This window comes from Bison bison, unplaced genomic scaffold (genome assembly GCF_000754665.1).
Source record: "Bison bison bison isolate TAMUID 2011002044 unplaced genomic scaffold, Bison_UMD1.0 scf7180017864498, whole genome shotgun sequence".
Lineage (NCBI taxonomy): Eukaryota > Metazoa > Chordata > Mammalia > Artiodactyla > Bovidae > Bison > Bison bison.
This window is the reverse complement of record NW_011495057.1, coordinates 1,610,268-1,631,018: the sequence shown is the minus strand read 5'-3', so window position 1 is coordinate 1,631,018 and position 20,751 is coordinate 1,610,268. Positions and strand designations below refer to the sequence as shown.

The 20,751-nt window shown below is 42.5% G+C and overlaps 1 protein-coding gene across 1 annotated transcript in view; it reads left to right on the top strand.

The window, feature by feature from the left end:
• Window positions 1-200: 200 nt before the first annotated feature.
• Window positions 201-20,751, top strand: part of ABHD3 (abhydrolase domain containing 3) — a 77,654-nt gene continuing 57,103 nt past the window's right edge. Inside the window, exons 1-2 of the mRNA XM_010828985.1 lie at window positions 201-392; window positions 8,079-8,188. Of these exons, the coding sequence (XP_010827287.1) occupies window positions 201-392; window positions 8,079-8,188 (302 nt within the window). The remainder of the gene's footprint in view (window positions 393-8,078; window positions 8,189-20,751) is intronic.

The window sequence follows — 20,751 nt, the reverse complement described above, 5'->3', positions numbered from 1 at the left end:
GTCGCGCGACTTTCCCAAAGCCTACATCGCAGTGTTACTGAGGGATTAGGAAAGGGACCCTCAGTAACACTGCGATGTAGGCTTTGGGAAAGTCGCGCGACTAGGGTGGGGGAAGGAAGGAGAGGAAAATCCAGCCCTAAGCGTCTCGCACAGGCCCAGTGAGACTGCGCACGCGCACAGCCTGGAGCCGGGAGGGGTAGATGCCCCGCCCCAGTCTGGGGCAAAGGAGAGGCGGCTCCCTGTGGTCGCGGCGGACCCGGGTGGTGCGGCGTTTCCCATTGGCTGTGAGGGGAGGGGCGGGGCAGGGAACTACGTCTGGACAGCTTGGAGGTGGGGCTGGAGGAAGTGAGGCTCTGGATGCCGCCGGGGCTGCTGAAACGGAGTCCTTGTGGGTCAGTCTTTCATTAAAGTTCTAGCGTGGCCTGATTGTACTACGAGTGAATTTGGGATTACATATGGAAGAAAGTGAAGAGGAACTAAAAAGCCTCTTGATGAAAGTGAAAGTGGAGAGTGAAAAAGTTGGCTTAAAGCTCAACATTCAGAGAACGAAGATCATGGCATATGGTCCCATTACTTCATGGGAAATAGATGGGGAAACAGTGGAAACAGTGTCAGACTTTATTTTTTTCAGCTCCAAAATCACTGCAGATGGTGACTGCAGCCATGAAATTAAAAGACACTTACTCCTTGGAAGGAAAGTTATGACCAACCTAGATAGCATATTCAAAAGCAGAGACATTACTTTGCCAACAAAGGTTCGTCTAGTCAAGGCTATGGTTTTTCCTGTGTTCATGTATGGATGTGAGAGTTGGACTGTGAAGAAGGCTGAGTGCTGAAGAATTGATGCTTTTGAACTGTGGTGTTGGAGAAGAGTCTTGAGAGTCCCTTGGACTGCAAGGAGATCCAACCAGTCCATCCTGGGTGTTCATTGGAAGGACTGATGCTGAAGCTGAAACTCCAATACTTTGGCCACCTGATGTGAAGAGTTGAATCATTGGAAAAGACCCTGATGCTTGGAGGGATTGGGGGCAGGAGGAGAAGGGGACGACAGAGATGGCTGGATGGCATCACCAACTCGATGGACATGAGTTTGGGTAAACTCTGGGAGTTGGTGATGGACAGGGAGGACTGGCGTGCTGCAATTCATGGGGTCACAAAGAGTTGGACAAGACTGAGCGACTGAACTGAACTGAACATTTTAGTCTTCCTTTTTACAGGGCGAGGAATAGGACAGATTACAACACAGATTAAGGGTGACCTATATTTCTGTTTATGTAAACTGAAAGCATTTCAGTTCACCATTGGTAATTAGTGGTGTGTTTCTAAACTGACCAGAATGGTTCTGAATGACATGTGTCTTACCTTTATACGGAGTCAGAGGGGTAAGTAGACCCCAAACAGCACAAGTTCCTGAAAAGAGTTTACAAGCACCTTGCCCATTGTAACAACCCCTATCCGTTACATAATGTGGCCCCCAGTCACAAAACACAGCAAAATAAGAGGGCTGTAAGAGTGGTCTCTGGCTGCTTTTACTTAAATGACATTATGGTGTATGGGATTTAAAATAAGTGGTTCACAGCCCAGCAAGAATGCGAAGTCAGCCTGCTGTCACTTTTCCTGAGAGTCAAGGGAGCAAGGAGTACTCCGGCTGAATCAAATAATGAGATGTAAAGTATAACCAATGAATAGCAATGTAGCAAAATAAATATTCTTACTTTTTCATGTTCAAAACAGGAAAATACCAATATGGAATGCCAAAGACCAAAAAGAGCTTATTTTAGAAAATTAACAGTTACAGTATTTGTTCAAAATAGACCAGCCTAATATCTAGTCTATTTTAAAGTGTTTTCATCCTGGAAGTGTTAAATGTGCTATTCTCTCTCTGCCAACTCTCCTCTCTTGGGATCTTTACTGGTTTCCTTCTTTTCTTGTTAACCAGTTAAATTGATCACATGACATGCATTAATAAGTTGATAAAAAGATTTTAGAAAAAAATATAGCCACAGCATGTTACACTGTGGTTGACTTTGTAAAGTAAGCTGCTGCTGCTGCTGCTGCTAAGTCGCTTCAGTAGTGTCCGACTCTGTGCGACCCGATAGACGGCAGCCCACCAGGCTCCCCCGTCCCTGGGATTCTCCAGGCAAGATCACTGGAGTGGGTTGCCATTCCTTCTCCAATGCAGGAAAGTGAAAAGTGAAAGTGAAATCGCTCAGTTGTGTCCGACTCTTAGCAGGTGACCCCATGGACTGCAGCCCACCAGGCTCCTCCGTTCATGGGATTTTCCAGGCAAGAGTACTGGAGTGGGGTGCCATTGCCTTCTCTGCATTTTTGCACATATGTAGGCTTATCTTCCCATTTGTTCAGAAACATTTAGGGGTATTCAAAAATAGTACAATTTGTATTCCAACCATAAGTAAGAGAAATAAATCCTTGTTCCAGAAATGTACTAATTTTGCTGTTCACCTACTACTCTATTACTATGAATGCATTTGTGGCTGCTTTATAGTCAGCAAAAATGTATAATATTTGGAGAATAACTTTATCAGCTAGAGTAACACCATCTGTTCTCATGGACACCAAAGCACATAAAGGTTCAAATACAATTTTTGTTTACCATTCATGTAATAGCCTAATGCTTTCCTCCACATGGCCATCCAGAGACTTATTCTGTTATTCTACCACCCCCTAAAGTTATCTATGTCACACTTAAGAAAGTGGAGGAAAAGTAGAGAAGGTTGCATACTCACTTTTCAAAAGTCTTGGACCCAAATAGCATATATCACTCAGTTATATACCATCGCCTAGAAGTCAGCCACATGTAACTTAAAGGGAGGAAAAATGTAGCTTAGTTGGGTGCCCAAGAAGAAAAGTGTATCAGCTAGTGTCCACTTAGGAAAACACAGAACATGCTAAATACTCAAACAAGGAATTTAATGAATGTAGTCAATTGTTTGCAAAAGTTTTCAAAGGGATACAGAAGCAAGATGAGATTAGAAAATACTGGAGAACACTATCCCTCAGGACTAGAAGAGGAAATAATGTTACCAAGGACCCATGACCACTGTGCCATTGAAGCTATTGGTGTTGAAACAACTGCTATTTTGCAAGAAGTCAGGGGCCCACGCTCACTGAAGCTGCAGGAGACCAGGAGCCCAAAGTCGCCTACCGTTGTCTCTGCCACTGCCAAAGTCAGAGCTCCATGAGTGCAAGGCACACTCTGCTGTTGCAACCCCTGAAACCGCCCTGCTTGAGGAGGAACCCAGAAGCTGCTGTAAGCTCCATCTCAGAAGCAGGAAACCAAAACGACTTCTCTCATCAGTGATCTCCAACAAATAATAGGAATAGTCTACCCTCTGGAGTACTCAGGACCATTCTCACTCTACTGTATTTAAATACTTACAGGTAACAAAGAAGTAACATCAAGCATCTGCCTAACAGGATGCAACTATTCTGTTGAACATGAAGATACCTGCACCATCTCTCTCTCCCCCAAAAAGAGAAGACACAAATTCCCGTCTATTGCCGTATTTGTATCTGAGAGATATTAATTCCAGTTCAGTCAGTTCCTCCTAGATAGCCTGTAACCTACATTTTAATGTAAACAACCACCAATGAAATTCACATTTTCCTATACAGACCAAGAGAAAAGAGAGAAAACTCAGACAACCACCACCACTTCCCAGGTGGCGCTAGTGATAAAGAATCCACCTGCCAAGACAGGAGACGTAAGACACTTGGGTTTGATCCCTGGGTCAGGAAGATCCCTTGGGGGAGGAAATGGCAACCCACTCCAGTATTCTTACCTGGAGAATTCCATAACCAGAGGAGCCTGGTAGGCTAAAGTCCATAGGGTCACAAAGAGTTGGACACAGCTTAGCACACAGACCCAACAATACAACACGTGCTGTGCTTAGTCAGCCGTGTCTGTGCAGTTGTGTAATATAACATAGCACAAGGTCAATTAATGGAGGAATGGATGAAGAAAGTGTGATGTGTGTATACACACACACAATGGTATAGTATTCAACCATAAAAAGAATAAAATCTTGCCATTTGCAACAAGAAGGATGGATCTTGAGAACATTATGCTAAATTAAATAAACAGAAAGACAAATAATATGTGATCTCACTTATATATGGAATTTTAAAAAAAGAAGAAGAAAAACAAGCTCTCATAGGTACAGAAAATAAATTGGAGGTTGCCAGAAACAGTGATTGGAGGGTGAGTGTATTGGGTAAAGGAGGTCAAAGGTACATCAGTTCAGTTCAGTTCAGTCACTCAGTCGTGTCTGACTCTTTGCGACCCCGTGAATTGCAGCACGCCAGGCCTCCCTGTCCATCACCAACTCCCGGACTTCACTCAGACTCACGTCCATCGAGTCAGTGATGCCATCCAGCCATCTCATCCTCTTCTCTTTCTCCTCCTGCCCCCAATCCCTCCCAGCATCAGGTACATACTTCCAGTTATAAAATAAATGTCATGGGGATGTAACGTACAGCATAACAACTATGGTTTAATACCATATTGCAGGCGTCATCGGTGGTCCCGTGGTTAGGAATGCAACTGCCAGTGCAGAGGACATGGGTTTGATCGCTGGCCTGGGAGAATCCCACATGTCTCAGGGCAACTGGGCCCTTGAGCCACAACTGCTGAAGCCCTTATGCGTCCTAGATCCTGTGGTCCTCAGCAAGAGAAGCCACCTCAATGAAAAGCCCTCAGACCACAACAGGAGAAAGCCCGCATGCAGCAACAAAGACCCAGCACAGCCAAAAATAACTAAACAAATTTTTAAAACTTTTTGAATATCATGTTGCTTATTTGAAATTGCTAGGAGAATAGATCTCAAAAGTGCTCATCACAAGAAAACGTAACTGGGTGGTGACAGATGTTAACTTACTTTGATAATCATTTGCACCAGGTGCACCAGGGCTTCCCAGGTGGCGCTAGTAGTAAAGAACCGCCTGCCGATACAGGAGAATCAAGAGACCTAGGTTCGATCCCTGGGTCGAGAAGATCCTCTGGAGGAGGGCATGGCAACCCACTCCAGTATTCTTGCCTGGAGAATCCCATGGATAGAGGAGCCTGGAGGGCTACAGTCCGTAGGGTCACAAAGAGTCGGACATGACTGAAGCAACTTAGCACACGTTACACTATGTACAAATATCAAATCTCTAGGTTGTACATCTGAAACTAATATAATGTTGCATGGCAATTAGACTTCAATAAAAAAAATTAGTCTGGGAAATGAAAAGGAGGAAAATAATTGGTTTCATATGTAAGTGTTGCAGACTGAACTATGTCCTCCAAAAACATAACCCCTGATACCTGTGAAACAATCTTATTTGAAAAAAAGAGTGTTCGTAGATGTAATCAAGTTAAGATTAGGTCATACTGGAATAGAGTTGGCCCTGAATCCAATGACTGGTGTCCTTACAAAAGGAAAGAAAAGAAGATGTGGACACACAGATATATGGGGAAGAAGACCTTGTGACAAGAGACGCAGAGGGTGAATGCAGTGATGCCCTGCAAGACAAGGTCAAAGGCTGCCAGCCACCAGGAAGAAGCCAGCAAAGATTCTTCCCTACTCCCTTCAAAGAGAGAGCAGAGCCCTGCCAACACCTTGATTTTGGACTTCTAGCCTCCAAAACTGTGAAAGAATAAATTCCTGTTGTTTTAATCTACCAAATGTGTGATACTTTCTTATGGCATCTCTTGGAAATTAATGCAACAAGCAAGGATGAAAATAAGCATAGCTGTTACTGTCCTCATTTCTGTTACTGGTCACAAGACCATACTTGATGTTTACAACTCCCCTCTTTCCATTACACAGTTCATATTTCCTTTTCCCTCTGCCAACATGTCAACTGACTGTAGTCCCATACCTGGCAGGTGGTTCAAGTATTCATTTTTGAAGGACTTTATTCTCAGTCCTTAGTGGGTCATTTTACTGTGATAATTAATTTCATGTGTCATCTTGACTGTTGACAGGGCACCAAGACATTTGATCAAACATTATTGTGGCTGTCTCTGTGAGGAGTGTCCAGATAAGACTAACATTTGAATCAGTAGACTGAGTTAAGCAGACTTCCCTCCCTAATGTGAGCGGGTCTCTTTTAAACAATTCAAGACCTGAATAGAACAAGAAGTCTGAATAAGAGGGAACTCCTTTTGCCTTACTACTTTCAGCTGCGACATTGCTTTTTTTTCCCCTGGTCCTTGGACTTAGCTCAAAACATCAACTTCTCTTGGGTTTAGAGTCCGTGGACTTTTAAAACTGGACCTGACACATATCATCAACTTTCCTAGTTCTCAAGCTTTTGGACTCAGACTGAATGCATTAACTGTCCTTAATCTTCAGCTTGCTGACTGAAGATCTCTGGGCTCCTCAGCCTCCATAATCCATAAGCCAATTCCTCATAATCGGTCTCTTTATTATAAAGATGTGTATTTTTATTACACATTGTCATATATTAATAATATATTTTATATTTTTGTATATGTTATCTATATGAAGACAAATGTGTGTGTGTGTGTGTGTTCAGTCTCTCAGTCATGTCAGACTCTTTGCAATCCCATGGACTGTAGCCCGCCAGGCTCCCCTGTCCATGGGCTTTTCCAGGCAGGAATACTGGAGTGGGTTGCCATTTCCTTCTCCAGGGGATTTTCCCAATCCAGGGATCAAACCTGCATCTTCTGCATTGACAGGCAGATTCTTTGACCCACCACACCCCTGAGAACTGTGCTGTGTGTGTGTGTTTACATGTATATACATCCTGTTGGCTCTGTTTCTCTGGAGAGCCCTAATGCATGTAGTCTACCATTAAATTTTACTAGAATTTATGTGTACTGTTTTGAAATATGCCTCAAAGAATCTCTTGATTCCAAACGCAGTTCTTTCTTAACCTTTTCTGTAGTAAGAATCCCATTTCCACTTGGTAATTGGAACCCATGACTCAGTCAACACAGTAACCCTCTTCTGTGCTTGTCAACTGGTTGTTGTTGTTCAGTGGCTAAGTTGTGTCCGACTCCTTGTGACCCCATGAACTGCAGCATACCAGGTTCACCGTCCTTTACTATCTCCAGGAGTTTGCTCAAACTCATGTCTGTTGAGTTGGTGATGCCATCCAACCATCTCATCCTCTGTCATCCCCTTCTCCTTTTGTCTTCAGTCTTGAAAAACCCCAAGTGTTCAAGTGTCTGTCTCAACCTCCAATTCAGTGGAGATACTTTGGTATTCTCTGGTGGAAACATTCCTCACTTGAAAAATAAGTTATTTCAACCAATAAAATACACAGGTGTAGAAATGGGAATCAAAACAGTTTTTCCAGGATGTTTATGTAATAGTATAAAAATGAGTAAAGCCATGTTGATGCCTTGGTTCCTGAACCTATTGAGTATGGGAGCACCATATGTTGGTCACGTGTTCAAAGCATATACCTCAGTTTGCATTCTATGGTCAAGCATTTCATTTCAGCCACAACTCAGGAGAAAGCAGAAGCTATTTCTCAAAAGGAAAAATATTTATCAACAGAAGAGGACTTAATTTTGAACTAAACTCTCAGAGTTTCGCACTGGGATTCTACCATTAACATTTGACAGAGGATCCATGTTGTATGACAGTCTGTAACAGACACGTGACAACACAGGCTTTGCTGGGTCATATGGCCCACATGACAGAGAAGCTTGCCCTGCAGAGTTTTCTCTTGTTTTAGGAACTACTCAAGACTGGCTTATACAAAGCAATATAAAAGTGATATACCTTGTCTAAAAGACAAAAAGGCTCCAGTGTTTCTCCCTCTTTTTTAGCAGCTAAAGGTACAATTTGCCTTATATTTTAGACAGGATATTCTGATGTGCCCCAGACTACTAGACTCCTGGCAACTTCTTTAAAGTGATAAGATGTAAATTTTCCTAGAGATTATCTGCTATCCACTGGTAAGCATGTGTCTTACTAAGGCATCTAGGGTTCTTACCACTTCTGGCCCTCCAAATCAAGTTAATGTAATGACATTATTGGAGTGGACCAGCACGATATTCTCTGTAAGACGGTGAGACAATCAATGTCTCTATAAACTAGATTATGACAGAGAGCAGTAGACTTTATATAACCTTGAAGAAAGACATGAAAGGGGTGCAGCTGCTCCTGCTGGATATGAGCAATGTGTTTGCAATGATGCTTGTCAAACGGTACCGAGAAAAAAGCTCTTTGTAGATCAGCAATAGCTGGAGTTACACAATGGTATGCTCCACTAGAGACCACATCTAAAACAGTAGCTACAATTCAGTCACTACCTGGTTAATTTTGTAATAATACACAAGAGGCACCTTCCTTTGCAGGCTAAAGAGCAAAGTTCAATAGAGGGGTGACAGGAATCACTGTCTCCACCTTTTTTAAGTCTGATAGTGGCACTAATCTCTACAGTTCCCTTAGGGATGTGATTTGCTTTGAGTTTATTGTTTTGACAAGGAAGGGCAGTTACAGGACTTCTGTTTGGACTTCCTTACCGTTATGTTTCACTCCATAGATCAGGCGGCCAATATGCATATTCTTCTAGTTGCCAAGCATGTCTGTTCCAACTATGTATTCAGGAACCAGGGAATGAACTATATAGATGGTTCGCTAACATATTTGTACAATGAGCTCTAGACGAGAGTTGATTAACCACGTGACCTTCATAAGCTACCGCTCTGATCAGTGGGTCTCAGTGTCCTCTTGGGTGCCCACGCGGATGGGCTTACTCATAGCCAGTATATAGGAGTTCGTTAAAGAGAACTTTCCCCTTCCTAGTGCCCACTTGATTGGGAAAATGGCTGCTGGTTTTGGGAGAGGTTGTGGGAGAGAAAATAGTGGGGAGAATTATAAGATAATTTTTTGGCTGTTCCAAGGCTTTCTCAAGAAGATACAACTTCCTCTTTATTCAAGAACCTGCAAAATGGCATATATCTGCACACTGGATGCAAAGCCATGGCTTTTCACTGTGATGACTCATATCTGTGACTAGCAGAGCTAGAGACTCTGATTGTATAGAAGTACTTAAGTGAGATTCCCAATCTATGCCCGTAGAAAGGATTCTGGGCCCTCAGTGGTGTGGTGTGATGAGTTAACCAACCCTTCCTTGCTTTTCTGCTTACAGACTTCTTTTTCTATGAAGACATAAATATCTTTCTTGTTTAAGTTGTTTTTGTAACTTAAGCTGAAAGCAGCCCTAACTAATTCAAGCTCTTGACTCATAAATAGATACGATACTTTAAAATGTTACTCTCTAGTGACTTTCATTCTCTTCCTTCCTAAAATTATTTTTAAACAATCAAAACAATGTTATATTAGTTGGGATCTTTTCATCTCAAAAGACAGAAAATTCAACTTGAACTGGCTTAACCAAAAGAGAAAATCTCTTAGATCATATTACTGGGGAAAAAAAACAACACGCAAAAGTTCTAGATTAATATGTGTTTTGACTTAGGAGCTCAACCTACATCTTCAGAATTCAGTTTTTTCTCCAGCTCTCATTTTCTTTCTTCAGTTTTTCTCCAGCTCTCATTTTCTCCTTTTCTTGGCTTCCTCTGTAGTGAAAGTGGCCTCAAGCTCCTGGCTCCATTCATCCTTGCTGCTAGAAGTTCAGCCAGAAAAGAGGTTCCCCACCTCCTCCCAACAGTCTCAGCAAAAGTCTCCTTGTGGGACAATGACTTTATCCTTGAATCAAATGCTGAGGTCATGATCCATCTGGATGTCATGTCACTCATAAGTTAGATGGGTGTCAGCCCTACCCAAAGCAGTAGAAGCAAGGATACCAGTGCCAAAGAAAAATGGGATAAATGCTCAAGAGAAAAAAATGTTTTGGAAAATGAATACTAATGACTCTGTTGGAACTTATCATGCCAGTGCTTAAGCTGAAATTGTTTGAATTCTGAAACAGATTTAGAGGAAATCATCTGACATTTTAGATAGGGCCAGCCTTTTGAAGAGAAACAATGTGATAGAATGAAATGAGCACTGAACTCAAGGCACTGATTCAAGCTTACAATGAGGCTACCCACTCTATGAGCTTCAGCGAATCACCTAACTCCTCTGATTCAGTTACTTCACATGTAAGATAAAAGGGTTAATAATCTTTGTACATAATAGTGCTTTTGATTCTTTTTTAAAAAATATATCCCAACATGCTTAGGTTTGAGAAACACCAAAGGCTGGTGTCTGAGGAGTCAGCTCAAGCATTTCTGTGGCCAAACTTGTCGGAAACGCGTACATATTAGGGGCCATAATCCTTTTAAAAAATGTTTTATTTATTTATTTACCTTTCGCAGCACTCTTCATTGCTAAATGCAGGCTTTCGGTAGTTGCAGTGAGTGGGCTTCTCATTGCTGTGGATTCTCTTGTTGCAGAGCACGGGCTCTAGATTTGCGGGCTTCAGCAGTTGCAGTGTGTGGGCTCAGTACCACACTTGTGGTGCACGGGCTTATTTTTTCCACAATATGTGGGATCTTCCCAGATCAGGGATTGAACTCATGTCCCCTGCACTGGCAGGTGGATTCTCAACCACTGGACCACCAGGGAAGTTCCAGGGAGCCAAAATCTTTGACCTGTGTGTCAGGCTGGGTTGAAGGCCCTCTACTTGTGAGTCCCTACACTCACAAGTAAGGACAATATCAGCTGCCACACATCTGTTGCCAGTCAGAATCTGTCTTTGGAGGCTTCCGACGTGGTCCAGAGGTTAGGAATCTACCTTGCAATGCATGGGACACAGGTTTGATCCCTGGTCTTGGAAGATCCCACATGCCTTGGAGCAACTAAGTCCATGAGCAACAGCAAAGACCCAGTGCAGCCAAAAATAATTTAAAATAAATAAATTTAAAAAAAAATGCCTTTGGGAGCAGAAGCACACTTGCATCATTCCCATGTCCCCTCCAATCCCAGCCCACAAATACCCCTGCTTTTCCTTTGTCCTCCCAAATTAGGTTCACCAACCATGAGAACCTGAGTCAAGTAACAAGACTCTTGTGAAATCTTAAGATGTGTTTTGTTTTGTTTTCCCAGAAAGATGAGAGAGCAATCCTTACCTTCCTGTTGGCTTGGGAACATAAATTCCAGCAGTATTTTGTGTTCCCATGAACCCTTGGAGTCCTCTCAAGCATTCCATCACAGAAAAAGTTGCCAATCGACAGTGAGTCCAATTATAATTCCAAGTGCTAAACTGTACAAACTTTGTCTTATCTGTTACTTCTCTACCTCCATGATCTGCCACACTTACACTATTTCACTGGAAATTCTAATAGGAAGATGAAAATTCTAGAGGTAGGTGATGGTGATGGTTGAATAACAATCCAAATGAAGTTAATGCCACTAAAGTGTACAGTTAAAAATGGTTAGAATGGAAAAAAAAAGATTAAAATGATAGATTTTATTCTATGTGCATTTGACACAATAAAAAGATAATGAAACAAGAATTATAATATGATCCAGCAATTCCACGTGTGCATGCTAAGTCACTTCAGTTGTGTCCGACTCTTTGCAACCCAATTGACTGTAGCCTGTCAGGCTCCTCTGTCCATGGGATTCTCTAGGCAAGAATACTGGAGTGGGTTGCCATGCCCTTCTCCATGGGATCTTCCTGACCCAGGGCTGAAATCCACATCTCCCAACTCTCCTGCATTGGCAGGCAGGTTCTTTACCACTAGCACCAGCTGGGAAGGCACCCAGCTATTCCACCTCTGGGTATATACCCAAAGAAATGGAAAGCCTTTACTCAAACAAATATTTGTATGGCAATGTAATTTACAATAGCCAAACGGTGAAAACACTCCAGGTGTTCATCAACAGGTGAATGGACAAACGAGATGTGGTATATACATACAATGGACTATTATTTAGCTGTAAAAACAAGTGATGTTCTGATGCCATAACATGGATGAACCTTGAAGGCATTATAATGAGTAAAGTATGCCAGACTGAAAAGGATAAATATTGTGTGATCCCATTTATATGAGGCACCTATAATATTCAAGTTAATAGAGATAGCAAGTAGATTAGAAGTCACCGGAGAGGTTGGTGGAAAAGCATTGAGGAATTACTGCTCAGTGGTTACAGAGTTTCTACTTGGGGCAATGAAAACATTTTGGAAATGGAAGTGGTGATGATTTCATAGTACATGAAATGTGCTTGATTACATGAAAATGTAATTAATGTCACTGAATTTTACACTTAAAAATGGTTACTGTGACAAGTTTGTTTTATGTATTTGTTTTATGTATAATACATATATTGATAACAAAACAGCATATGTATTTACTACATAAATCTATAATTTTTTCAAATTTATGATGTAATATACTAAAAACTATTGAGTTATACACTCTAAGTTGGTGAATTGTATGGTATATGAATTATACCTCAGTAAAACTGTTTTTGGCTCTCTAGGTAGCTCAGTGGTAAAGAATCTTCCTGTCAATGCAGGAGACTTGAGTTCAGTCCCTGGGTCAGGAAGATCCCCTGGAGAAGGAAATGGCAACCCACTCCAGTGTTCTTGCCTGGAGAATCCTAGGGATGGGGGAGCCTGGTGGGCTACAGTCCATGGGGCTGCACAGAGTCGGACACGATTGAAGCGACTTAGCAGCAGCAGCAGCAGCAACAGCAACAGTATAAGCCAAATGGGCCTAACAGACATCTATAGAATACACCACCCAACAACAAGAGTGCATATTCTTCTCAGCTAAACACGAAAAGATTCTCCCAAATAGGTCTACATTAGGCCACAAAACAATCCTGATAAATTTAAAAGATTGAACATCATACACCGTACCCTATGTGACCATGGAATGAATGGAATTAAACTAATAGCAGAAGAAAACTTGGAAATTTTGCAAATGTGTGGAAATGGATCACACTCTTAAACAAGCTTTGAGTCAAAGAAGAAATCCAAAGAAAGAGTAAAAAATAATTTAAGATGAATGAAAATGAAAATGTGTCAGAATTCATGGGAATGCAGCACAAACAGTCCTCAGAGAGAAATTTATAGCTGAAAAATGCTCACATCAAAAAAGAAGAAAGATCCCAAATCAATGGCTTCCCTGGTGGCTCAGTCAAGAGAGAATCCGCCTGCAATGCAGGAGACCACCTGCAGCACAGGAGACCTGGTTCGATCCCTAGATCTGGAAGATCTGGAGAAGGAAACGGCAACCCACTCCAGTATCCTTGCCTGGAAAATCCCATGGACAGAGGAGTCTGGCGGGCTACAGTCCATGGGGTCGCAAGAGCCGGACACGACTTAGAGACTAAACCATAACCACAACAATACCCCAATTAACTAAGAGAAAGGAGCAAGTTATAACCAAAGCTAGCAGAAGGAAGATAATAAATATTAGAGCAGATATAAATGAAATAAAGAATAGAAAAACAAAAGAACTAATAAAACCGAAAGTTAATTCTTTGAAAACAACAAAAGGAACAAACATTTAGCTAGATTAAGAAAAACAAAGAAAATGTAAATTAACTAAAATCAAATTGAAAGTGGGGACCTAACAGAGGCAAAAAGTATTATAGAAATATACTATGCCCAACTATGGGCTTCCCTGGTGGCTCAGCTGGTGAATAATCCACCTGCAATTCGGGAAACCTGGGTTGGATCCTTCGTTTGGGAAGATCCCCTGGAGAAGGGAACAGCTAACCACTCCAGTATTCTGACCTGGAGAATTCCATGGACTATATAGTCCTTGAGGTCTCAAAGAACCAGACACGACTCAGTGACTTTCAGTTTCATGATCAATTATATGCTAACAAATTAGATAATTAAACAAACTGGACAAACTCCTAGAAAAATACATACTACCAAAACTGACTCAAGAAGAGAAAAACTGGGAGGAGTTCCTGGTGTTCTAATAGTTAGAATTTGGCACTTTCACTGCCGTGGCTAGGGTTCACTCCCTGGTTGGGTAGTTGAGATCCCACAAGCCGCCTGGAGCAGCCAAAAAAAAAAAAGAAGAAGAAACAGAAAAATGTGAACTGACTTATAACAAGTAAAAACTGAAACAGAAATCAAAAACTTTCTCCCCAAAAGAGCCTAGGGCCAGAAGGCTTCACTGGTGAACTCTACCAAACATGCAAAGAATTAACACCAAACTCCTACAAAAATAAAAAAGGAAGAAGCATTCCTAACCTACTCTGTGACCCCAGTTTTACCCTGATACTAAAACCATCACAACAAAGGGCAAGTGAAGACCAATATCCCTTATTAATATGGATGAAAAAAATCTTCAAAAAATAGTAACAACCTAACCCAGCAGCATGCTAAGAGGAGTATACATGATAAACAAGTGGAATTTATCCCAGAAGACAAGAGTTGGTTAACTTATGAAAACTATACCACATTACCAGAATGAAGGGGAAAAAAAAATACATGATCATCTCATTTAATGCTGAAAAAGCATTTGAAAATATCCAGCACCTTTTCATGATGAAAATCTTCAACAAACTAGGAGTAGAAGGGAATTTTCTCACCATGATAAATGTCACTTATGAAAAACTCACTGCTAACATTCTACTCAAAGGTCAAGGCTATACTTTTATCTGAGGCTTAAAGTCCTCTTCCAAGTTCACAAGGTTATTCAGAGAATTCCTTTTCTTGCCTCTTTAGAACTCATGAAGACTTGATTCTTAAAGGCCACCAGAGGGACTTTCCTGGTGGTCCAGCTGAGACTCCGTGCTCACAGTATAGGGGTCTGGGTTCCTTCCCTGGTCTGGGAACTAGATCTCACATGCCTTGACGAAGAGTTTGCATGTCACAACTACTACCTGAAATGGCCAAATAAATAAATATTTTTTTTTAAAAAAAAGGCCAGCAGAGATTCTTCTGACCCTCTTTTGAAAGGCTCATCTGTTTACTGTTGTTTTTCAGTGGCTCAGTCGTGTAGGACTCTTTGCGACCCCATGGACTGCAGCATGCCAGGCTTTCCTGTCCTTCACCATGTCCCAGAGCTTGCTCAAACTCCTGTCTGTCCAACCAGGATAATTTCCTCTTCAATTAACTCAAAGTCGACTGATTACAGACCTTGATTACATCTGCAAAATCACTTTACCTTTGCCATAGAAGGCAACATAGTCACAGAAATTACAGGCCATCATATTTACATGTGAAGGGAGTTATACAAATCTGTGCATAGGCATACGTCATTTTATTGCACTTTGTTTTATTGAACCTTGCAGATCCTGAGTTCTTACACATTGAGGTTTTGCGGCAACCCTGCTTTTTCAGGTGATAGTTAACTGTTTTTTTAGCAATAAAGTATCAGTTAAAATATGTACGTTATTTTCTTTAGACATAATGCTGTCATTGCACTCTTAATAGACAACACTGTGGTGTAAACATAACTTTCATATGCACGAAGAAATCAAAAAATTTCTATGACTTGCTTTATTGTGATATTTGTTTTATTACAGTGATCTATAACCAAATGGGGAGAAGGCAATGGCAACCCACTCCAGTACTCTTGCCTGGAAAATCCCATGGACGGAGGAGCCTGGTAAGCTGCAGTCCATGGGGTCACACAGAGTCGGACATGACTAAAGCAACTTAGCAGCAGCAGCAGAACCAAATGCAGTATCTCCAACGTAAACTTGAACATCACGGGGAGGAATCTTGAGAAGAGGACATCTTAGAATTCTGGCTACCATAGGTTATGATCTTTGATGAAGTAGGAAAAATATCATTACCTCACTTGTGTTTGGCTATCATTGTTCCCCCTCCTAAGCCCTCAAAGACCATCAATCATACACATGTGAATGTGTATACAGGTAAGTTTGGAGATTTCAGCAAAGAAGGTAAGAATATATTATTCTCTTTTCTGTTTTTTAAATTTAACTTAAATGAGTTGCCTTGCTGAAGGACTGATTTTAGCACATCCTTGCAGTGTTTCTCATGACCACTCCACACTTGCCTACCGTGGCACATTAACTTGTAAACAAGCTATTTGGGAATTAACAGGGCAGGGTGTTTTCACAGATGTCAAAGTGGCCAAAAATATTTCTCTTTCCAACCACATGTGATCAGAAAGCTGCATCTTTGCATGAAGGGTTATTATATTGACATTCTATTAAGACGATTTTGATTTCAACCATTTCTCTTGGAGTCCATACGATAACTTCTCTTTCTTTCTCTTTCTATCTGTCTGTTAGTCGTTCTATCTTACACAGAGTGTGTCTTTGGCCTTCCCCTGGGGAAGGAGGAAGAAGAAGCATCAAGTCTATGTTCCTCCAGTTGGGTTAGAGCCTGCAAATTAATCTGCTCCATAGGAAGGTATTCTCAAATGACTAGTTACCTTGGAGGAAGCAGGCTAATTCATCTCCCTATTGTGGATACTACTTGGCTGCCATATTCTGAATCTAATAAACACAAATTAACCTTGAGGGAGCTTTAACCATCACAGTGATAAACAGTACAGGCTGGGCTGTGGACCAGAGACTCATCTGCTCCCTTGACCACTTCCCAAGCTTTCAAGAAGTTCAACTTGCTTCTTGCCTAGGCCTCCACAGGGGGTCCCACAGGGAGGTTCCTCCTTTCCAACACAACTTTTTGCCTGTTACTTGAGCCCTTCCTTATTTTAACTCCTTTTCTCATCCTCAAGTCTCTTGCTTCAGTTCCTAGGGTACAGCACATCTTCCAAAGAACTCGATCACTTGGAAGTCAGATTGTTAGTACTAAGGTTGGACTTTGTTAGTTTTGGGGATTGTTAGTACTAGACGGAGGAGCCTGGTGGGCTGCAGCCCATGGGGTCGCTAGGAGTCGACACGACTGAGCAACTTCACTTTCACTTTTTATTTTCATGCATTGGAAAAGGAAATGGCAACCCACTCCAGTATTCTTGCCTGGAGAATCTCAGGGATGGGGGAGCCTGGTGGGCTGCCATCTATGGGGTCGCACAGAGTCGGACACGACTGAAGCGACTTAGCAGCAGCAGCAGCAACAGTGCTAAAGTTAGGGCTGCTATCAGTGCAATAAAATTAAAACTGATGGATTTAGGGCCAGAGTGGTTTATTAATAATAATTTGGCTGCTAAGTCGCTTCAGTCGTGTCCGACTCTGTGCGACCCCATAGACGGCAGCCCACCAGGCTCCCCCGTCCCTGGGATTCTCCAGGAAAGAACACTGGAGTGGATTGCCATTTCCTTCTCCAATGCATGAAAGTGAAGTCACTCAGTCGTGTCCGACTCTTCGAAACCCCATTGACTGCAGCCCACCAGCTCCTCAGTCCATGGGATTTTCCAGGCAAGAGTACTGGAGTGGGGTGCCATCGTCTTTTTTAGTATTTAAAAAGGAAATGTTCAGGGCTTCCCTGGTGGCTCAATAGTAAAGAATCTGCCTGCCAATGCAGGAGACACAAGTTCAATCCCTGGTTTGTGAAGATACCACATGTCCCAGGGCAACTAAGCCAGTGGGCCACAGCTACTGAGCCTGTGCTCTATAGCCTGGGAGCTCCAGCTACTAAAACCTGCATGCCCTAGCGCTGGTGCTTTGCAACAAGAGAAGCCACTGCAATAAGAAGCCCCCCCCACTTCAACTAAAGAGTAGCCCCACTTGCCATAGCTAGAGAAAAGCCACCCAAGCAATGAAGCCCCAGCACAGCCAAAAAATAACTTTTTAAAAAGTAAATATTCATTGTGACAATTTTAAAAAGTATAAAGAAAAAAAAGTATCTCAGTGGGTTGCTTAGTTTTGACTATTGATTGAAGTAGCTGAAATCTTTATTTTAAACATTTCTACAATAAATAATGAGCCACTGATATTTATTAATCTTTGAATGATTTTTAAGACCATTTTATATTCTCTAATTGTGAGAATATTGCCACATAACAAATTACTACAAAATGAGCAGCTTAAAATAATATGTTTATTTTCTAAGGGTTTCCTTGGTCCAAGGGTCCAAGCACAACTTAGCTGAACCCTCTGCTGGGGGCTCTCATAAAGCTGCAGTGAAGATGTTGGTCAGCTGTGTTTTCATTTGGAGGCTTAACTGGGGAAGAATCTGCTTTCAAGCTCATTCAGGGTGTTGGTGGAATTCATTTCCCTGGAGGTGTAGCTGATTGTCAGCTAGGCTACCCATAAACCCTAGAGACCATCACTAGTTCCCTGTCATGTGGCTCTATGGGCAGTTTATATGGCCGTTGGCTTCCTCAAGGTCATCAGGAGAGCCTATAGCTCCAGTATGCTAAGCTAGAGGCTTCCCTGGTAGCTCGGCTGGTAAAGAATCCGCCTGCAATGCAGGAAACCCTGGTTGGATTCCTGGATCAGGAAGATGCCCTGGAAAAGAGATAGGCTACCCACTCCAGTATTCTTGGGTTTCCCTGGTGGCTCAGATGGGAAAGAATCCACCTACAATGTGGGAAACCTAGGTTCAATCCCTGGGTTGGGAAGATTCCCTGAAGGGCATGGCAACCCACCCTAGTATTCATGCCTGGAGAATCCCCATGGACAGAGAAGCCTGATGGGCTACAGTCCATGGGGTTGCAAAGAGTCAGACGTGACTGAGCGACTAAGCACAGCACAGTATGCTAAGCTCAGTTCAGTTCAATTGCTCAGTCATGTACAACTCTTTGCAAGCCCATGGACTGCAGCACACCAGGCCTCCCTGTCCATCACCAACTCCCAGAGTTTTCTCAAACTCATGTCCATTGAGTTGGTGATGCCATCCAACCATCTCATCCTCTGTCGTCTCCTTCTCCTCCCACCTTCAATCTTTCCCAGCATCAGGGTCTTTTCCAATGAGTCAGCTCTTTGCATCAGGTGGTCAAAGTATTGGAGTTTCAGCTTTAGCATCATTCCTTCCATTGAACATTCAGGGCTGATTTCCTTTAGGATGGACTGGTTGGATCTCCTTGCAGTCCAAGGGACTCTCAAGAGTCTTTTCCAACACCACAGTTCAAAAGCATCAATTCTGTGGTGCTCAGCTTTCTTTATAGTCCAACTCTCACATCCATACATGACTACTGGAAAAACCATAGCCTTGACTAGACGGACCTTTTTTGGCAAAGTAATGTCTCTGCTTTTTAATATGCTGTCTAGGTTGGTCATAACTTTCCTTCCAAGGAGTAAGTGTCTTTTAATTTCATGGCTACAGTCACCATCCGCAGTGATTTTGCTGCTGCTGCTGCTAAGTCACTTCAGTCATGTCCGACTCTGTGCAACCCCATAGACGGCAGCCCACCAGGCTCCCCCATCCCTGGGATTCTCTAGGCAAGAATACTGGAGTGGGAAGTTTGCCACTGTTTCCACTGTTTCTCCATCTATTTGCCATGAAGTGATGGGACCAGATGCCATGATCTTTGTTTTCTGAATTTGAGCTTTAAGCCAACTTTTTCACTCTCCTCTTTCACTTTCATCAAGAGGCTCTTTAGTTCTTCTTCACTTTCTGCCATAAGGGTGGTGTCAGCTGAATATCTGAGGTTATTGATACTTCTCCCAGTAATCTTGATTCCAGCTTGTGCTTCATCCAGCCCAGTGTTTCTCATGATGTACTCTGTATATAAATTAAATAAGCAGGGTGACAATATACAGCCTTAACGTACTCCTTTTCCTATTTGGAACCAGTCTGTTGTTCCATGTCCAGTTCTAACTGTTGCTTCCTGACCTGCATATAGGTTCCTCAAGAGGCAGGTCAGGTAGTCTGGTATTCCCATCTCTTTCAGAATTTTCCACAGTTTATTGTGATCCACACAGTCAAAGGCTTTGGCATAGTCAATAAAGCAGAAATAGATGTTTTTCTGGAACTCTCTTGCTTTTTTGATGATCCAGTGGATGTTGGCAACTTGATCTCTGGTTCCTCTGCCTTTTCTAAAACCAGCTTGAACATCTGGAAGTTCACAGTTCACGTATTGTTGAAGCCTGGCTTGGAGAATTTTAAGCATTACTTTGCTAGCATGTGAGATGAGTGCAATTGTGCAGTAGTTTGAGCATCCTTTGGCATTGCCTTTCTTAGGGAATGCTAAGCTAGAATCATATCATATAATGTAATCACAGGAGTGGTGACATTGCATCACTTTTTTCCTATTCTATCAGATAGAAGTCAGTCACAGGTTGTATCTGCGCTCAAGGAGAAAGGACTATACAAAGGCATGGGCACCAGGAGGAAGAGATCACTGGCATTGTGTTGGGGTCTGAGCTCTCATTTCCTTATCTAGATTGAAAAACAAAGAAAGAAAGTGAAGTCTCTTGGTCGTGTCTGATTCTTTGCAACCCCATGGACTGTAGTAGCCTACCAGGTTCCTCCGTCCATGGGATTTTCCAGGCAAGAATACTGGAGTGGGTTGCCATTTCCTTCTCCGGATCTAAATTGGAAGTAATAGGGAATTTCCTGGCAGTCCAGTGGTTAGGACTCCACACTTTCACCACTGAGGGTCTGGGTTCAATCCATGGTCAGGGAACTCAGTTCAGTTCAGTTCAGTCACTCAGTCGTGTCCGACTCTTTGTGACCCCATGAATCCCAGCACACCAGGCCTTCCTGTCCATCACCAACTCCCAGAGTTCACTCAGACTCACGTCCATCGAGTCAGTGATGCCATCCAGCCATCTCATCCTCTGTCCTCCCCTTCTCCTCCTGCTCCCAATCCCTCCCAGCATCAGAGTCCTTTCCAGTGAGTCAACTCTTCGCATGAGGTGGCCAAAGTACTGGAGTTTCAGCTTCAGCATCATTCCTTCCAAAGAAATCCCGGGACTGATCTCCTTCAGAATGGACCGGTTGGATCTCCTTGCAGTCCAAGGGACCTGT